A 19913-nucleotide genomic window follows, 5' to 3' on the forward strand; every position below is an offset into this window, starting at 1 on the left:
ACACTTCCAAGACTCCAAATGTAGTAAAGTTCAAGCTACAATAGCATTAAAAATATGCATAAATTAATACCTTCATCAGACATTTACTGAGTGCCTTCTATTTGCCAGGAAAAGCACATGGATGAAGCTTTAACAGCTCTCCAAAAGAGAGTCAGCACAAAAATTTTATTTAAGCAATAACCTTGTCCCTTGGATTTAAGAGAGCAATTTTTCATATGTTCCAGCATCACCATATACAAAAAAATAGGAATTAATTTTCTGCGTAGCTTTACATTCCCTCAGTAAGAAAATGATCTTTTCTTTTCTTTTTTTTTAAATGAACCTGGGAGGGAGACATTTTATTTATTTATTTATTTTTAAATTTTATTTATTTATTTATTTATTTATTTATAGCTGTGTTGGGTCTTCGTTTCTGTGCGAGGGCTTTCTCTAGTTGTGGCGAGCGGGGGCCACTCTTCATCATGGTGCACGGGCCTCTCACTATCGCAGCCTCTCTTGTTGCGGAGCACAGGCTCCAGACGCGCAGGCTCAGTAATTGTGGCACACGGGCCTAGTCGCTCCACGGCATGTGGGATCTTCCCAGATCAGGGCTCGAACCCGTGTCCCCTGCATTGGCAGGCAGATTCTCAACCACTGCGCCACCAGTGAAGCCCCAAGAAAATTATCTTTTCTATAATGAGTTTTGGGAACTAAGTTAACACCATTAGAAGAAGGCTAAGTTTCCATTTAATCTCCATGGCTCACTTGAGAAATGGAATTTACAAAAGAAAAACAGAAAAAATATGAAGCTATTTGAGAAATGCCTAAATATGAAGTTATGCTCTCTATGTTAGCAGCATGTGGTTCTGTGTCTTTACAACATTTGAACTATGGTAAAAGGCACATTCTCTAAAATAACTGCATTCAGATTTTCAACTTCAAACTCAGAGGCTTGCCAAGAATGTCTTTACAAAGTATCTAATTTTAATTTTTTTAAGTTTATATTTCCAAATTGCCTTCCAAAGTGACCTCCAAAATTAACGACACCTTCACCAATTTTTTAAGATAATGCCTTCCATTTTTTTCTCAAAGTAAATTTTTTACAAAAGAGTTTTGCAGCAAAAGCAATCTCAAAGGTTTATTGTTCTGATATCTGTTTCACTGCTACTCAGAAAAACATAAGAAACTCAAGCATTATCCTTAAAATTAAATAAAATCAGACTGCAGTAACTTCTGTGATTTCAGAACAATGGTGGATTAAGAAGCTCCAGACCCTTGTCCTCTATGGAAATATCAAGTAAGCAACTACAGATTGATTTAAAAAGCTTCGTGAGAGCTCTGGAAGCAAATCAAGGATATACAGCAGCCAAGTAAATGTCTGATCAAGAAAAAGTCACATTCAAATCAATAGAAATTTCATGGCATTTATGCTTGCTCTTGTACCAGGGTAGCACAGCATAATTGGAAGAAGGCAACTTATTTCTTGATTTCCCCCTTAAGATACAAGAAATGAGTGGAATTTTTGGCCACATTCTGGTCTATCTGTAGGGTATGCAACAAACTAATTTCAGTATTGCCTAACTCAATGCTCAGATGAGAATAGCAGTATGGTTTGGATGCCAAGTTGGAAGCCACAAAAAGTAGTGGCAGGTACAATAGCACATGAAAATTGCAGGACTACAGACCCATGGATACCTGGGGGCAAGCGATTATAGGCAAAGGTATACAAAAGAATATCTAAGGTCTGACAAAGAAGCAGAGGTGAGACTTAGAAAAATTAAGATATGTATAAGCAACTGTGTATATGTGAGATTGGAATAAAAAAGCACACATGCAAGTCTGCAGAGATGCATTCTCAGAAAAGGCCTGAGAACTCAACTTTCATGCTGGGCTGATTAGTGAAATACTTCCCCCACACAGAGCCATTATGCAAAGGTTAGGAAAAGTGGCTGTTTTTCCAAATACCCAATTTTAACAAAAGATCACAAGGAAACATGGAAACATGGCTCATTCAAAAGGGACAAAATAAATATCAGGAAACTGACCCTAAAGAACAACAGATTTTAAAGTTTCTAGACAAATAACTTAAACAACTTTCTTAAATATCCTCAAAGAGCTAAAGGAAAACACAGAAAAAGAACTAAAAGAAATCAGGAAAGCAACATATGAACAAAATAAGAATATCAAGAAAGTGATATAAATTACAAAAAAGAAGCAAACAGAAATTCTGGACCTGAAAAATACAATACTGAATTGAAGAATTTACTAGAGGGCTTCAATAGCAGACTTGAACCAGCAGGAAAAAACCTGTGAATTTGAAGACAAGTTATATGAAATTTTCAAACCTAGAACACAAAGAAAAAAGAATGAAAAACAGTGAATGGAGCCTTAGAGACTTAAGAGCCATCATCAAACAGACTAATATATGCATAACTGAAATCCCAGAAAGAGAAGAGAGAGAAAAGGAGCAGAGACCTTCTTTGAAGAAATCATGATAAAGAATTCCCAAAATTTGAGGAGGGATATAGATTTAAAATACGGGTAGCTAAATGAACTTCAAATAGGATAAACCCAAAGAGACCCAAACACATTGTAATGAAACTGTTGAAAGTAAAAGACAGATCAGTTTTGAAAGCAGCAGACGTGACTCAACACATACAAGGAATCATCAATAAAATTATTAATAATTTTCTGATCAGAAACCTTGCAAGACAGAAGGCAGTGAGATGATATACATTTGTCCTTCAGTATCCATGGGGAATTCGTTCCAGGACCCACCGCAGATACAAAAATCTGTGGATGGGTTCAACATGTGGAACCCAGGGATATGGAGGGCTGACTCTATTTAAAGTACTGAATGAAAAAATATATATATCAAATGAGAATTCTATATCTGTGAAAACGGTCCTTCAAAAAGGAGGGATAAATTAAGATATTCCCAGATAATCAAATATTGAGAAAGTTTATTACAACTAGACCTTCACAACCAGATATGTTAAAGGGAGTCCTTCAAGTTGAAATGAAAGGATCCTATACAGTAACTCAAAGCCAAAAAAATACATAAATTTCTCAGATAAAGGAAGATGCATGACTAATATAAAAACCATTATTATTAATATTGATTCATAACACCACTTTTTATTGTTCTACAAGATTTAAAAGTCAAAACCACAAAAAATGATTATAAATCTATGGTAATGAGTACACAATACACCATAATGTAATCTGTGATGTCTATAGCAAAAAAGGAGGGGCATAGCTGTAAAGGAGTAGAGTTTTTGTATGTGATTGAAATTAAGTTGAAATCACATTAAAATAGATTGTTATAACTTTAGGACATTATATGTAATCTCCATGGTAATTACAAAGAAAATATATAATACTCACAAATGGAAATGAGGAGAAAATCAAAATGTTTCACTACAAAAAAATATCAACTAAACAGAAAGAAAAGCAGTGATATGGAGTAAGGTACAGAAAAGCTATTATAAGACATACAGAAAACAAAGAACATAATGACAATTTTGTCCTTCCTTATCAGTAATTACTTTAAGTATAAATGAATTAAACTCCTCAATCAAAAGACATGGATTAACAGATTTTTTTAAAGGATCAGACTATATGCTGTCTAAAAGAAACTCACTTCAGAGTAAGTACATTCCAGAATGGAAAAAGATATTTCATGCAAATAGCAACCAAAAGAGAGCAGGGCTAGCTATATTATATCAAACAAAGTAGACTTTAAGTAAAAAACTTTTACAAAAGACAAAGGAGGTTTTACTGATAAAAGGGTCAATTCACCCATAAGATATAATAATTATAAAAATAGAAGAAACAAATATCAGCGCTCCTAAATATATGAAGCAAACGTTGACAGAGTTGAAGGGAAAATTATGTGGATCTACAATAATACTAGGAGACTTCAATACACCAATACCAATAACCCATAGAACAACTGGACATAAGTTCAATATGGAAATAGAGGATTTCAGCAACTCTGTAGAATAATTGGACTTAACAGACCTATATAGAACAAACCACCAAACAATGGAAAAATAAGATTTTTTCTCAAATGCATGTGGAATATTACCAAGGTCAGACCATATCTTAGACTGCAAAATGTCTTAATAAATTTTAAAGATTGAAATCATATTAAGTACTCTTTCTGATCACAGTGGCATGAAAATAGCTATCAACAGTGGAAGGAAAATTAGAAAACCCACAAATGTGTGGAAATTACAATACACTTTTTTTCACTTAAACTTTTTATTGTGATTTGGGTTGGGGTTCTAAGATAAGCACATTTTTTATTACAGTATAACTGATTTACAATACTATATTAGTTTCAGGTGTACAGCATAGTGATTCAAAATTTTTATAGATTATGCTCTGTTTATAGTTGTTATAAAATATTGACTATATTCCCTTTGCTGTACAATATATCCTTGTAGCTTATTTATACAATACACTCTTAAACAACCAATAGGGAAAAATGAAATCACAATGGTAATTAGAAAATATCTTGAGCCAGTGAAAAGATGTATCAAAATACCAAAACTTATCATAAGCAGCAAAAGCAGTGCTAAGCAGGTAATTTTTAGCTATAGATGCTTACATTAAAAAAGAGAAATGATGTCAAATCAAAAAGCTAACTTCATTCCTCAGCCACTATGGAGAACAGTATGGAGGTTCTTTAAAAAACTAAAAATAGAGCTACCATATGATCCAGCAATCCCACTCCTGGGCATATATCTGGAGAAAACCATAATTCGAAAATATACATGCACCCCAGTGTTCATTGCTAAACTATTTACAATAGCCAGGACATAGAAGCAACCTAAATGTCCATCAACAGAGGAATGGATAAAGAAGATGTGGTACATATATACAATGGAATATTACTCAGCCATAAAAATGAACAAAATAATGCCATTTGCAGCAATATGGATGGACTTAGAGATTGTCATACTGAGTGAAGTAAGTCAGAGAAAGACAAATATCATATGATATCACTTATATGTGGAACCTAAAAAAAAAACCGTACAGATGAACTTATCTACAAAACAGAAAAAGTCACAGATGTAGAAAACAAACTTATGGTTACCAAGTGAGAAAGGCGGGGGAAGGGATAAATTGGGAGATTGGGATTGACATATTCACACTAATGTACATAAAATAGATAATAAGAATCTACTGTATAGCAAAAAATAAAAAGAAAAATAAAACTAAATTGAAACAGAAGGAAGGGAATAAGAAATAATGACACAGAAATAAACAAAATCAAGAATTAAAAAATAGAGAAAATCGATGAAACCAATAGTTGGTTCTTTGAAGGCATCAACAAAATTGGCAAACCTTAAGTTGCATTAAGAGGAAAAGAGAGAAGACTCAAGTAGTTAAAATCAGAAATTAAAAAAAAAAAAAAACATTGTAATTACTATGAGCAACTGTATGCCAGCTTTGGGATAACTAAATGAAGTGGACAAATTCCTAGAAACACACAACCTCACAAGAATGAATCATGAAGGAAAAGAAAATATGAACCAACTTGTAACTAGTAAAAAGTGATTGAATTAGTAATCAAAAAACTTCCAAACAAAGAAGAGGCCTGAACCAACATGACTTCACTGGTGAATTCTACAAAATATTTGAAGGGGAATTAATAACAATCCTCCTCAAACTCTTTCAAAACATTGAAGAGGTGGGAGCACTTCCTAACTCATTCCATGAGGTCACCATTACCCTGATTCCAAAGCTAGACAGACACTACAAGAAAAGAAATCTGCAGACCAATATTTCTTATGAATATAGATGCAAAAATCTTCAACAGAACACTAGCAAACAGAATTCAGTAGCACATTAAATGGACTATAAGCCATGATAAAGTGGGATTTATTCCTGCAATGTGAGGTTGTTTCAACGTATAAAAATCAATTTATGCAATACCCTATAATTAACATAACATAGAAAAAAAATCATCTCAATTGATGCAGAAAAAGCATTTTACAAAATTAAATACCCTTTCATTATTAAAAAAAAAATTCAACAAACTAGAAAAAAGAGGGAAGCTACCACAACATAATAAAGGCCATTATAAGAGTCACCATATCAATGGTACTGAAAGGTTTTCCTATAAGATGAGGAAAAAGACAAGCATGACCACTTTTGTCACTTCTACTCAATATAGTACTGGAAGTCCTTGCCAGGGAAATCTCTCTCTCTCTCTCTCTCTCTCTCTCTCTCTCACACACACACACACACACACACACACACACAAACACACAGACATCCACATAGGAAATGAAAAAGAAATATTTCCCAGCAAGAACTTCCCAAAGCATATTGCTCCTTTAGAATATGCCCATCTCTGATACATGCTGGAGTATACACAAGGGCAGCTAAGATAATTAGATAATTAGATATTGAATGTTTGATTGACTCAATGTGAATCAAACCATTTCTTGAACAAAGGAAAGATTAGGATAAGTGAGTTAAGTGAAACCTGAATGCCTTCCATTCTATGGTGCCAAGGGATTGTTCCTTTCTAAAAAAAAAAAAAAAAAAAAGTAATTTTTAAGGATATTCATATCCTATTACCCTGATTGTCCATACAATATTGTGACAGAATGTCCAAAAGAATCTTTAAAGGTTAAGATTTGCAGATGAATCATTTATTTGAATTACACAGACAATAAGAGAGTAATGCCACCCTGGGCCAATTGTCTTCAAAGAAACACAGCCTAAATGGTGGGGTGGACCCAAAACTAATCTTAACTGGTGGTTGGAAAATGATGCCTGGAAGCTAGGATAGTAACAAGAAAAGTATGTTCATCTTACCATCAAATTTTTAAGCTTCTACTCATTGTAAACCTCTATGTGCTTGTGTTAGTACTTAAATTCCACCATTGTATGAGGTTGAAAAGACATGTAAACAGCTTTCATTATTGCAAATTCAACAGTCATCATCTTTGCCTAAACAGTCAAAGGGTACAAACTTCCAGTTAGGAGATGAATGAGTTCTGAGGATCTAATATACAGCATGGTGACTATAGTTAACAATACTGTGTTGTATACTTGAAAATTGCTAAGAGGGTAGATCTTAAATATTCTCACCACACACACACAAAATGGTAACTATGTAAGATGATGGATATTTTAACTAACCTTATTGTGGTAATCCTTTCACAATATATATGTATATCAAATCATCACATTGTATATCTAAAACTTAATGTAGTATGTCAATTATATCTCAGTAAAGCTGGAAAAAAGATAAAAGATGGAAATATGTTTATTTTCTTGATGGGAATGACATATTGTAAACAATGTTGTGGAAGTCTCGGCCTTGAGATTCTTCAAGAAATATCTCTGATGTGTAATGAGTACTCCATGGAGAAGCTTCAGAACATAATCAAATTTGAAAAGTATTTTGAATCATGCCTACAATTTCATGCCAAATGACATAATTGTGATGCCAATAAAAATCAAAGAAAGAGGCTTGTATCTTGAAGTTTATGTTTGTGCATATAACAATTAGCACTAGCCCTGCTGTTGAACCATGCATAGTCACATCTATGGTTACATTCCAGACATAAATAGTAATCATGACACCTCACTTTAATGGAGGTTAGGGAGCAATAATGGTGAAATATTTAGGATTGGTGGGCAAATTTTAAGTTTACTTTAATTCGATTTATTTCTTTTAGAAGTAGATGTGCCTAAATTTCTACTGGATTTTTGCACACCCACTAGGAGAAAAAAAGATATTCTCACACTTATCCCCTTTTTAGATTAGATACACAGTATCCTGAAGAAATGAATGTTAGCAGATCTGAGGAGCAGTTCCATGCTGTAAACCATGCGGAACAAACTCTTCATAAAATGGAGAACTACCTGAAAGAGAAACAATTGTGTGATGTGCTACTCATTGCCGGACACCTCCGAATCCCAGCCCATCGGTAAATATCCTTATGCAGACAGATCATTTAATGACTATAGCTAGCATGAATGAGAAAGAATCAGTCCATTGATTACGAATTGGAGCATTGAGGAAAATAGATTTTTATGTTTTTATATTGAAAAAGCACTAGCCTATATGATCTGTTTCCCTGTGTGATATTTAGAAGAGCCAAACTTTAGAGAAATTGATGAAGAGAAACAGCACAAATTGTCTAAACAAAATCAACTTACTTAATTTACCTTTCTAATTTCACTACACTTTACTGAACTATGAAAGATTTATGCAGAAAACATACTCATCAGTGTTAAAAACTTACTGACTATATTTCATGTTTTTCAGTGAGATTATGGACTGATTTAATTTCCTATGAAACATTCCTATTTCCAGGTTGGTTCTCAGTGCAGTGTCGGATTATTTTGCTGCAATGTTTACTAATGATGTGCTTGAAGCCAAACAAGAAGAGGTCAGGATGGAAGGAGTCGATCCTAATGCACTTAATTCCTTGGTGCAGTATGCTTACACAGGTAAGTGCTTGGCATGTATTAACTCATTCAATCCTCACAATAACTCTATATTATATAACCCACATTATTATTATTCTGACTCTGCAAGTGAGAAAATTGAAGGATAGACCAGTTAAGTAAATTTCCTAAAGTAGTAAGTGGCAGAATCAGTATTTAAATACAATAGTATAAAAGAGCAAGAGGTAAATAATATGCTATAAAATTTTTGACCATGAGAAAATAGAGCTATTTTAACACAAAGCTACAGGAGCATGTCTCTCTTTCTCTTTTGAAAGGTATGGGTACATTCTTGTTTGTAAAAATGAGAGTGGAAGTGGGATATTCTAACTCTATAGACAGTCTCTTCTTTTGAAATAATAAAGTCATATTTAATCAAACTATGTAACAAAAGTAACAGGATGAGTTTGGGGGCCAAGAAAATTTATTTATTTATTCATTCCAACTTTAAGGAATAATTGACAAATATAATTGTAGATACTTAAAGTATACAACTTGATTGTATATATATATATCATGTATATACACATATGTGTGTGTATATATATATACATATACACACACACAGATATATATATATATATAGTGGAATGATTACCAAGATCAAGGTAATTAATTCACACATCATCTCATATAGATAACTCTTTTTTTTGGTGAGACTGCTTAAGATACACTCTCAGAAACTTTCAAGTATACAGTACCCAATACCGTATTATTAACTAGAGTCACCATGCTGTACTTCTTATCCTGAGAACTTCTTATAACTGAAAGTTTTTACCCTTTGATCTGCATTTCTCCATCTTCCCTTTCCCGCCCCTATTCCACATACAAGTGATCTCATACAGTATTTGTCTTTCTCTGTCTACCTTAGTTCAGTTAGCATAATGCCCTCCAGGTTCACCCATGTTGTCACAAATGGCAGGATTTCCATCTTTCTCATGGTTGAATAGTATTCCATTGTGTGTGTGTATATCACATTTTATTTTTCCATTCATGTGTCAAAGAACATTTAAGTTGTTTCCATATCATGTGAATAATGCTGCAATAAACAAGGGAGAGGAGCTATCTCTTTAAGATCTTGTTTTCATTTCCTTTGGAGTGGGATTGCTGGATCACATGGTAGTTCTATTTTTTTTTATTTTTTAGGAGCCTTCATACTGTTTTTCTTAATGGCTGAACCAATTTACGTTTTCACCAAAAGTGCACAAAAGTTCCCTTTTCTCCAAAGCCTCATTAACATTGACTATCTCTTCTCTTTTTTATAATAGCCATCCTAACAAGTATGAGATAATATCTCATTGTGGTTTTGATATGCATTTCCCTGATGAGTAGTGCTGTTGAGCACCTTTTAACATACCTATTGGTCATTTGTATGTCTTCTTTGGAAAAAAATTTCTATCCACGTTCTTTGCCCATTTTTAATTGGATTATCTGCTTCTGTGCTATTGAGTTGTATGAGTCCTTTACATATTTTGGATATTAAACCCTTAACATATATATGGTTTGCAGATATTTTCTCTCATTCTGTAGGTTTCCGTCTCTATTTTTTGCTTCCTTTGCTGTGGAGAAGATCTTTAGTTTGATGTAGTCCCACTTGTTTATTTTAGCTTTTGTTCACTGTGCTTTTGGTGTCTTACCCATGAACTTATTGCCAAGACCCAAGGAGCTTTTATGCTATGTTTTCTTCTATGAGTTTTATTGTTTCATTCATTGAGAAATAAATATTATTCTTAATAAACAGACCAAGTTTCAATGTCTACAGCAGGTGAATCTGAGAATAGTTCATACTTCTCTGAGTTTCATAAAATATAGGCAGGGCTCTCCCTTCAAAATCCAGGATAAGAAACAACACAAGAAACTTTGCCAATGGGCTGGATCCCTTTACAACACATTTTAGAGGTTGAACCAAATACATAGCAGCTTACAGTTTTTATTATTCTTTTTTATGGTTATGCAATCAGATAGAATTCATATTAAGGTATTTTACAAAGCAAAATTATAAAAGAATACTTTATAGTTTATATAATCCATATGAAATATCATTCTTTATAACTTCCCTATAGCTTGGCTAGAACAGAAATATAGGAATATATCTTATCAAAATAATTACAACATTTGCAATAATTCATCAATAATTCTTGCTTCAAAAATAATACAGATATATCAATATAAAGGAGACAGCTTAAATTGCTCTGATCTTGGTTTTTAAAAATCTTTACAGATATTTTTAAACAGAGTCTGTTTTTTATACCTAAGAAAATAATCATATAAGCAATTCTTTATCTGAGGACTCTTGGCAATATTTTATTTCTTTTAAACCAGTGCTGGGCATTAATTCCAGGTGTAATATTTGGGCAAAGTCATCCTTATCGGCTAATAAATACAGATGCAAAAAAATGGACATATAAGCCTAGTGTTATTTACCCAGATATTTTTCCACACAAATGACAGGTACCTGTATTGCCCATTGTACGATTCTTATACAATATGACATAATGCTTCTTGAGTCATAATGTAGACAGTTTTTAATATTAGATTTAGATGCAGGTCTAAGATGATAAAGAAACAAGAAATTACTTTTTGTTGCAATGGTGGTACTCACTGTTCATTTGCTCCAGTTGTTTTTGATAATCTAGTATGGCTCCCTTCAGCCATCTCATTAGTGTTTGTACATACTCGCTTGCATATATTCACCTCAAAAGGTATTCCCTGAATAGTTACTGTACACTAGAAAAAATAGCCCTATTGATGAAAGAAATTGAAAATTTTAACTATCTAACATATTTGTGTCTTACTTTACGGAATATATAATCATTCTTTACTTTTTCAAACCATTTAGGTGTCCTGCAATTGAAAGAAGATACTATTGAAAATTTGCTGGCTGCAGCTTGTCTCCTGCAGCTGACTCAAGTCATTGAAGTCTGCTCCAATTTTCTTATAAAACAGCTCCACCCTTCAAACTGCTTAGGGATTCGATCGTTTGGAGATGCCCAGGGCTGTACAGAGCTCCTGAGTGTGGCACATAAATACACAATGGTAAAATCAATTGCTTCATGTTAACTTGTAGTGATAATATATTAACACAATGTCTAAACTAATTATATGTTTACTGATATGTGTTTTTGTGTGTGTGTGTATGTTTGTGTGTGTAGAACCATTCCAAGGTAAAGATTATAATGTTGGGATAAAATTAAAAAGCAATATAAATTTACATAATTTTCAAATGAATTGCACAAAATAGATATTAGATAAAAATATTTGTCTGGTTGAGCTGTACACAAGCAAGTTTCACATTTTTCAAACTAAAAACATTTAATTAAATCTCAGAGCTTGGAGAAATGAAAATATTGCCAACAATTAAACTGGGCAAATACATATTTCAAGTAGAATCCACAGTAACAAGAAAACATAATTTCCCTGATGTTTTTGTACTATTAGAACTTTACTTCATAAAGTTGTACAAATTATTATTTCTAATGAAATTTATTGGGTTGGCCAAAAGGTTCGTTCGGGTTTTTCATACAATGTTATGGAAAAACCCGAACGAACTTTCTGGCTAACCCAATAGGTATCATTCAATAAGTAAAAAAGTAATATTATTGGATCACTATTAACTGGAAGAGCTTAAGAACTATCAAAATTAGTAAATCAGACCATTCTATTGAATGGACTTTTTATTTCTTAATGAAAACATGTTATTTCGGTTAAAACAACTTGCAGTTCAATTCTTTAATTAACTTAAAATCCCTCTCAATTCTATTAGTAATTATAATAAATTAAATGAACATGTTTGATGTGTTAATTCTTTAAAAGTTGCATGGGATAAGACTATCTTTATTCAGTCAAGTGACAGTGACATGAAATATAGATTGTAGAGAGGCAAGTAAAAGTAGATAGAGGATATTAAATAAATCCTTGCCATTCATGCTAATAATTCCCTTATGCAAAGAAGAAAATGAACTTTTTAACCTCTGAAGCAGGGAACAACACAAGAGATGGATCTTTCTGTGAAACCAAATTAAAAGATAAAATTTCAAGCTAAGAAGATAGCTACATTTATTTAAGATTCAAAAATAAAGGCAAGTACATAAAAATGAACGATAGAGAATCACAACTAAAAACAATAAAATTAACAGTACAATTTTAGAATTGAGATGCATATAATTAAAAAGTATTTCTAGAGTTTCATACAGACCTTAAAATTTTCAAGCTTGTAATATTTGAATTCTCTAAAAAATTCATGTAAAACTTCCCCTCTCTTCTTCCCACCCTTGGTCATTGTTCAAAATTTGAAGTTTTAAACATATTTCTGAAACAATACCATTATATGGAGAATCATATTATAATAGATTGACATTTTAACATGTCATTTAATTATGCTATTTATATTCCTATGTCCTAAATATAGATGCTATATAATCTATAGGAACAGCAGTTCAAAGGTTAATCCTACCACAAATGCCAAACATGAAAACTTCCTGTTAAATTACTTAAATTCTTGAACTAACTATTAACAGTTTCCTGTCTGGTATCTTACTCTTGCAGACAAAACACATTCTGATAAACAGCTTGAGTTATTTTTGTTGCTCAAAATGAACTTGTCTTCCTTTTCCTATTATGTGACTGAAACTGAGTGTTAAAGCAGGATGTGCAAAAAAATGCAATACTGTTATCTCCTTTAATCCCTCTTTAGTTATTTTAGTATCTATTATAAATGCAGCAAAAGATGTCAAGATCTTGCTAAAATAATGCTTTTATAATACTGTACTGATAGTATAAAAATGCAAATAATTTTAATCTCTAAGAATAATGTTAAACTCTAAGGATTCAGTTTCAGTCATTTGAATCATAGACTGAGTAAAACAGATTGCCCTTTCTAATGTGAGTGGGCCTCATCCAGAAATACCCTCACAGACACACTCAGAATAATGTTTGGCCAAAAGTCTGGACATTCCATGGCTCAGTCAAGTTGACATAAAATTAACCATCACAATCATATAAATAGTAGTCTGCATCGATGAAACATTCAACAAATATGCTATATTCATTGAATACATTTTGCAACAATGTAAGTGTGGATTTTAAAAATGAACACCAAACCAAGGGCACTCTCTCTCACTTTCTTTCTTTTTTTCTTTTCTTTCGTTGGAGAGTGGATAACAAGAAGAATGAGAGATGGGGTCTTCCATAATATTTACACAGTTTCAAAGTTTACATACAATACCAGTAATAGGTAACCGTAAGTTTTAGAGTGTTTTATCTTTTTTTTAATCCTTTCATAAAAATTATGTCATTTATGAAAGGCAGTTGCAGTATCGAACAAAATGAAGTAGACCTAAAGGCATAGGTGTGAGTGCATACTTAGCCATTTACTGCACAAGAGATCAAACAATTCACATAGCCTGTTTTCTCATCAGAATAATTCCACCTCCCACAAGATTGCATTGGTGATGACTTAATGTTTGTGAAATAAATCTGTAAAGTATGAAGTGCTGTACAAGTGTAATGTATTTTTAGTTTTAGTACTAGCTCCACCATTTTGCTATAGATGAGAGGGTTTTCAACCAGGAACATCTGCTATAGTAAAATCAGCAGTTCTCTCTCAATTACTTGCATTAGTCACAAGAGGGCTCTTTGTCTAAATAGGCAAGTTAACTTGGAACTTATTGTATCAGAGCTTCCTGATGGGTCTATCAAACTTGATGATTCTTGTATGGATAATTTTGCTATTAGGTTAACTCAGTCCCACAATGACTAAACTCATGGGCACTGGTGGTTCACTGGCAGAAGTCTTGCCTCCTACAATGACTAAACTCAGAATGGAGCTGAAGGAGTGACTTGATTTATCCAGATCCCCCAGTTATTCAGAGGCTGTCTTAAGCTGCTTCCAGAATATCTATTTATTGGGCAACATAAATTACCAACTAGACTTGCTTATATCAATTTCAGAAGTATATTTTATTGCATTTAAAACTTAAGATCTTTACTATGAAAAATGTTGGAATGATAATTGTGTTGTCAAAGAAAAATATATAACATTATAAATAGGAAAAATATAGTGGTGTTTTGATGAAAAAAATTGAAACACAGCTGCCTGAAATTTGATACTTGACAAAAATACAACACAAATGACAGAAGAGAGAATCAAGTTATAAAACATAAAAATTGAGAGATAGCCCCTCTCCCCCTCAAAAAATAACTCCATAGGAGTCACTTTTAGATTAACCTGAATCTGTAGATGTTTATCCATTGCAAAATAACTTTACCTTGGTTAATAGAAGATCGTGATTTTTCACAAGAGAAAGGAGTTTTTAATCAGTCTCTTTTTCTCATCTCAAATGAATTCAGTATGTTGCCCCATCAAATGCACAGCCAAAGCTGCCTCTACCAGGCCTTCAAGATAGCCTCCACCTTGAAAATTTTCAGCCTTCTCTTAAGGTTTTTGGCTAAAGGCCAACTTGACATCAGTCAGTCCTGGAGTCATAAACTGTTGTCACCTACAAAATCTGAGAGAGTAAAGCACTGGCATCAACTCAGACACTACCCATGTGGCCTGTGAAGTAGTTAAGGCCTTTCCTTGTGTTTAATAAATAATTCCCAGTGGAAGCATTTTGTTCCTCAGCTTCAGAGGCTCCTCCAATCCCTTGTCACGGGCAGCAATAACATCTATTTTCTATGAATGCATGTATCTGTCTCTCTGGCTTTTTCTGAAGTTTAACAAAAATAAATGCTTTGGTAAGCTTATTTTGTTAAGAAGTTTCTAAAGTACAAAGTTTCAGTAGAAGATTTCTCTTTTCTAGGAACACTTCATCGAGGTAGTAAAGAACCAAGAATTCCTCCTGCTTCCAGCTAATGAGATTTCAAAACTTTTATGCAGTGATGACATTAATGTTCCTGATGAAGAAACTATTTTCCATGCTCTAATGCAGTGGGTAAGGCATGATGTGCAGGCTAGGCAACGAGACCTAGCAATGCTGCTTTCTTACATCAGACTGCCATTACTTCCACCACAGGTATGGAAACTTACCCAGGTAATGTAAATTATAGTTCTAAACAACAACTAGGCATTAAGCCATTCCTTATTTTTTTTTAAATTTTATACAGAGAATTTCTGGTACAGGATTTGTTTCACAGAAGGACATGTACAGCCTTCAATTAACAATATTAATAATGATGAAGAGCGAGGAAAAAAGGTTTAAAGAAAAAACCTACAAATAATCCCCAAACTTCAGAATACTCATTAGTTTCAGTTTCCTCTCTCACCAAACAGCACTTGTAACAAGCAGAGAAAATGACTAACCTAACTCTTTTTCTTTTCCTGCCACCTTCTAGGCAAGGTGATAATAATCATTACAGTAGCATCTCAGAGGAGACCCTAGGAAGGAGTTAGATTCTGTATAATACCTACTAACTAACATGAGTAATTAGTTACTATGATCGAAACCATACTATAATTGCTTCAGATGCACTGGAGCATCATTATAATGGCATCCTCACCATGCATGTAGAAGGATTGTACGAAAAATGATCCTAAAAACAAACGCCCTTGGATAAAACTCAGGATTGACCCACCTCATACTGAATTTTAGTATGTGAAGTTTAGTGAGGTTAGAGTGCAGTCTCACTATATAATTCTAACATTGGTGATAACCACAATTATTTCTCTGTAGCCAACTGATCAGTAGTATATATCATTTATATTATATATATATATATATATATATGAATATAAGGCACATATGCACACTTCATATGCTATATAACTTGTGGCTAAAGTCCTCAAACATCATTCACATTGGAAGGAAGGACTTTTCTGGACTTAATGGATCAGAAGCTTCATAAACGTTAAAATTAATCAATTTGAAAAAATTTCTAATTAAATGTTAACATTGAAAAATAGATTTTAATTTGCTGATGACTTCTCTACTTTTTTTTTTACTTTTAGCTGTTAATTAAATCCCACAGAAGTACATATTTACTCTTATTTTTAGTTGAGGTACAGTTGATTTACAATATTATATTAGTTTCAGGTGTACAACATAGTAATTCAAAATTTTTATAGATTATATGCCATTTATATTTACTATAAAATATTGGCTATATTCCCTGTGCTGTACAATATATCCTTATAGCTTATTTATTTCGTACATAGTGGTTTGCATCTCTTAATCTCCTACCCCTAACTTGCCTCTCCCCCCTTCCCTCTCCCCACTGGTAACCACTAGTTCTCTATATCTTTTAGTCTGTTTCTTTTTTTTTTAATTGAAGTATAGTTGATTTACAGTGTTATGTTAGTTTCAGGTGTATAGCAGAGTGTTCCAGTTATATATACATATATATATATTCTATTTCAAGTTCTTTTCCATTATAGATTATTACAAGATATTGCATATAGTTCCCTGTGCTATACAGTAGGTCCTTGTTGTTTATCTATTTTATATTTAGTAGTGTGTATCTGTTAATCCCAAACTCCTTTATTATCCCTCCCCCCATTCCCCTTTGATAACCATAAGTTTGTTTTCTACGTCTCCAAGTCTGTTTCTGTTTAGTAAATTAGTTCATTTGTATCATTTTTTTTAGATTCTGCATATAAGTGATATCATATGATATTTGTTTTTCTCTGATTAACTTCACTTAGTATGATAATCTCTAGGTCCATCCATGTTGCTGCAAATGGCATTATTTCATTCTTTTTAGTGGCTGAGTAATATTCCATTGTATACATATACCACATCTTCTTTATCCATTCATCTGTCCATGGACACTTAGATCGCTTCCATGTCTTGGCTATTGTAAACAGTGCTACTATGAACATTGGGGTGCATGTAACTTTACAAATTAAAGTTTTCTTCTTTTCCAGATATATGCCCAGGAGTAGGATCGCTGGATCATATAACTCTATTTTTAGTTTTTTAAGGAACCTCCATACTGTTCTCCATAGTGACTGCACCAATTTACATTCCCACCAACAGTGTAGGAGGGTTCTCTTTGCTCCACATCCTCTCCTGTATTTATTTTTTGTAGTCTGTTTCTTTTTTGTTGTGTTCACTAGTTTGTATCACTGTTTTTAGATTCCACATATAAGTGATAACATACAGTCTTTGTCATTGTCTGACTTATTTTGCTGAGGATAGTACCCTCCAGGACCTTCCTTGTGGTTGCAAATGGCAAATTTTCATTCTTTTTTATGGCTGAGTAGTATTCCATTGTATGGAGTGTGTGTGTGTGTGTGTGTGTGTGTGTGTGTGTGTGTATATATACCACATCTTCTGGTGAGTGGGGCTATGTCCCTGCTCAGTTAGTTACTTCACCTGAGGCATGCCAGTACTGGTGCCTATAGGCTGTTGGGTGGGGGCAGGTCTGGGTCCTAAGGCTAATAAGCTAGAGGGAAGATTCCAAAATGGCCCTTACCAGGACCAGTGTCCACACGACAGAATGAGCTCCCACAAATGGCTGCTGCCAGTGTCTGACTCCAGGGTGAGCTCTGGTTGCCTATTGCCTTTCCTGGTGACCCTCTAAGATCAGCAGGTAGATCTGACACAGTCTCCTTTCAAGTTACTGCTTCTGCCCTGGATCCCAGAGCATGTGAGATTTTGTGTGCACCCTTTAAATATGGAGTCTCTATTTTCCACAGCCCTCTGAGTCTCCTGAATGTAATCCCCGCTGGCCTTTGAAGCCAAATAGTCTGGTTGCTTGTCTTCCTGGTGCAGGGCTCCTGGGCTAGGGAGCCCAATGTGGGGCTTAGACCCCTCGCTTTTTGGGGAGAACCTCTGCAGTTGTAATTATTCTCCTGTTTGTGGGTCACCCACACCAGGATTATGGGTCTTGACTATATTGTGACTCTACCCCTCCTACCCAACTTATGGTTCCTTCTTTACATCTTTAGTTGTAGATGATCTTTTCTGGTATGTTCTGGTCTTTTTCATCAATAGTTATCCTATAAATAGTTGTAATTTTTGTGTGCCTGGGAGAGGAGATGAGCTCAGAGTCTTTATTCTCTTCTATCTTTTGAACTCCCAGTACATATTTACTCTTAAACCAGGGGCTTCTTTGAAACTCAGTTTCTCAGGCCCCCACCACAGACCAACTGAAACGAGTTATTGGGTTGAGGCCAAGGAATCTGTATTTTAACAAGTTCTCCAGATGATTCTTAGATATGCAAAAATTTGAAATACACTGGTGTAAAGGATCAGAAGCCCTTAACTTTATACTGCTATTAAGTCTACATGACATTCTTTCAGCAAAGTGCTGAGTTGGACTTTTCTTAATTTATTGGAAAAACAGGAAATATCCAGCTGAAACACACAACCAGTGGTACCTTGGCCTCCCACTCCTGAGTATGCCTAGAATGTGGGATTGTGTGAACTTTTCCTGATGATGGTAGTAGTGGGTAATCTTATACAAATATTCTAGAAATGAAATATTTGAAGAGACTGGTGATAAATGTCTGAAGAATATTTTCAAAAGAAAAAAAAATTACATAGCCTAGTTTTCAAACCTATTTGCTACAGCGTATGCATTAAGGAAATACCTGGGGTCTCACCAGCCAAGTCAAAAGAGTGATCCATCAGGGATAAAAAGTGGGGTGAGAACAGGGTTGAGGTTAACCAGTGAAGGACAGGAAACTTCAGGGAAGTTTTATGGGGTAAGATTAGCACCTCCATTCCAACAACCTGCTTGCTCTTCCTGTCAATTCCTATGATACTGTGGACTCCAGACTCCAAGGAACCAATCTAAATGACCCTTGGAAAATTCTGAACAAAACTCTTAACTTCTCCTCAACTCATCTCAGGAAGAACACTTTACCTAGCTTTTATCCCATTCAATTAGGGTCATATTAGCTGCCGGGCAATAATGGTTAGAAAGGATTGATCTCACGTACTATTGATGATGAATTACCTAGTTACTAATACATGTACTTTACTGGTGTACACATGTACATGTACAGATAAAAAGCACCTGCTTCGTGCTTTGATTTGATGATAAAGATGCAGCCCCCATGGTGATATTATTTTTTTAATATATTTATTTATTTAGGGTTGCATTGGGTCTTCATTGCTGTGCATGGGCTTTCTCTAGTTGCGGCGAACGGGGGCTATTCTTCGCTGTGGTGCACGGGCTTCTCATTGCGGTGGCTTCCCTTTGTTGAGGAGCACAGTCTCAGTAGTTGTGGCAAACAGGCTTAGTTGCTCCACGGCATGTGGGATCTTTCTGGACCAGGACTCGAACCCGTGTCCCCTGCACTGGCAGACAGATTCTTAACCACTGCGCCACCAGTGAAGTCCTGATATTATTTTAATTGAGCATGTTTCTGCCATTTCCCCTAAATCAACCAAAAAGGTGGCTGCTTCTCTAGCGGGGCAGGAGATGCTTGCTCTGTGCAGACACAGCCATTCACTTTGCTTTCAGTAACACATTTTATGAGTGCTTTTTCACTTTCACTCCTGGAGATT

At 34.2% G+C, this 19913-nt stretch overlaps 1 protein-coding gene across 1 annotated transcript in view; it reads left to right on the forward strand.

Annotated features, from left to right (window-relative positions):
• The window catches only part of KLHL4 (kelch like family member 4), a 102151-nt gene that overhangs the window by 51851 nt on the left and 30387 nt on the right, over positions 1 to 19913 (forward strand). Inside the window, exons 2-5 of the mRNA XM_061178031.1 lie at positions 7770 to 7937; positions 8327 to 8463; positions 11300 to 11496; positions 15261 to 15473. Of these exons, the coding sequence (XP_061034014.1) occupies positions 7770 to 7937; positions 8327 to 8463; positions 11300 to 11496; positions 15261 to 15473 (715 nt within the window). The remainder of the gene's footprint in view (positions 1 to 7769; positions 7938 to 8326; positions 8464 to 11299; positions 11497 to 15260; positions 15474 to 19913) is intronic.

This window comes from Eubalaena glacialis, chromosome X, assembly GCF_028564815.1.
Source record: "Eubalaena glacialis isolate mEubGla1 chromosome X, mEubGla1.1.hap2.+ XY, whole genome shotgun sequence".
In the NCBI taxonomy this organism is placed as follows: Eukaryota; Metazoa; Chordata; class Mammalia; order Artiodactyla; family Balaenidae; genus Eubalaena; species Eubalaena glacialis.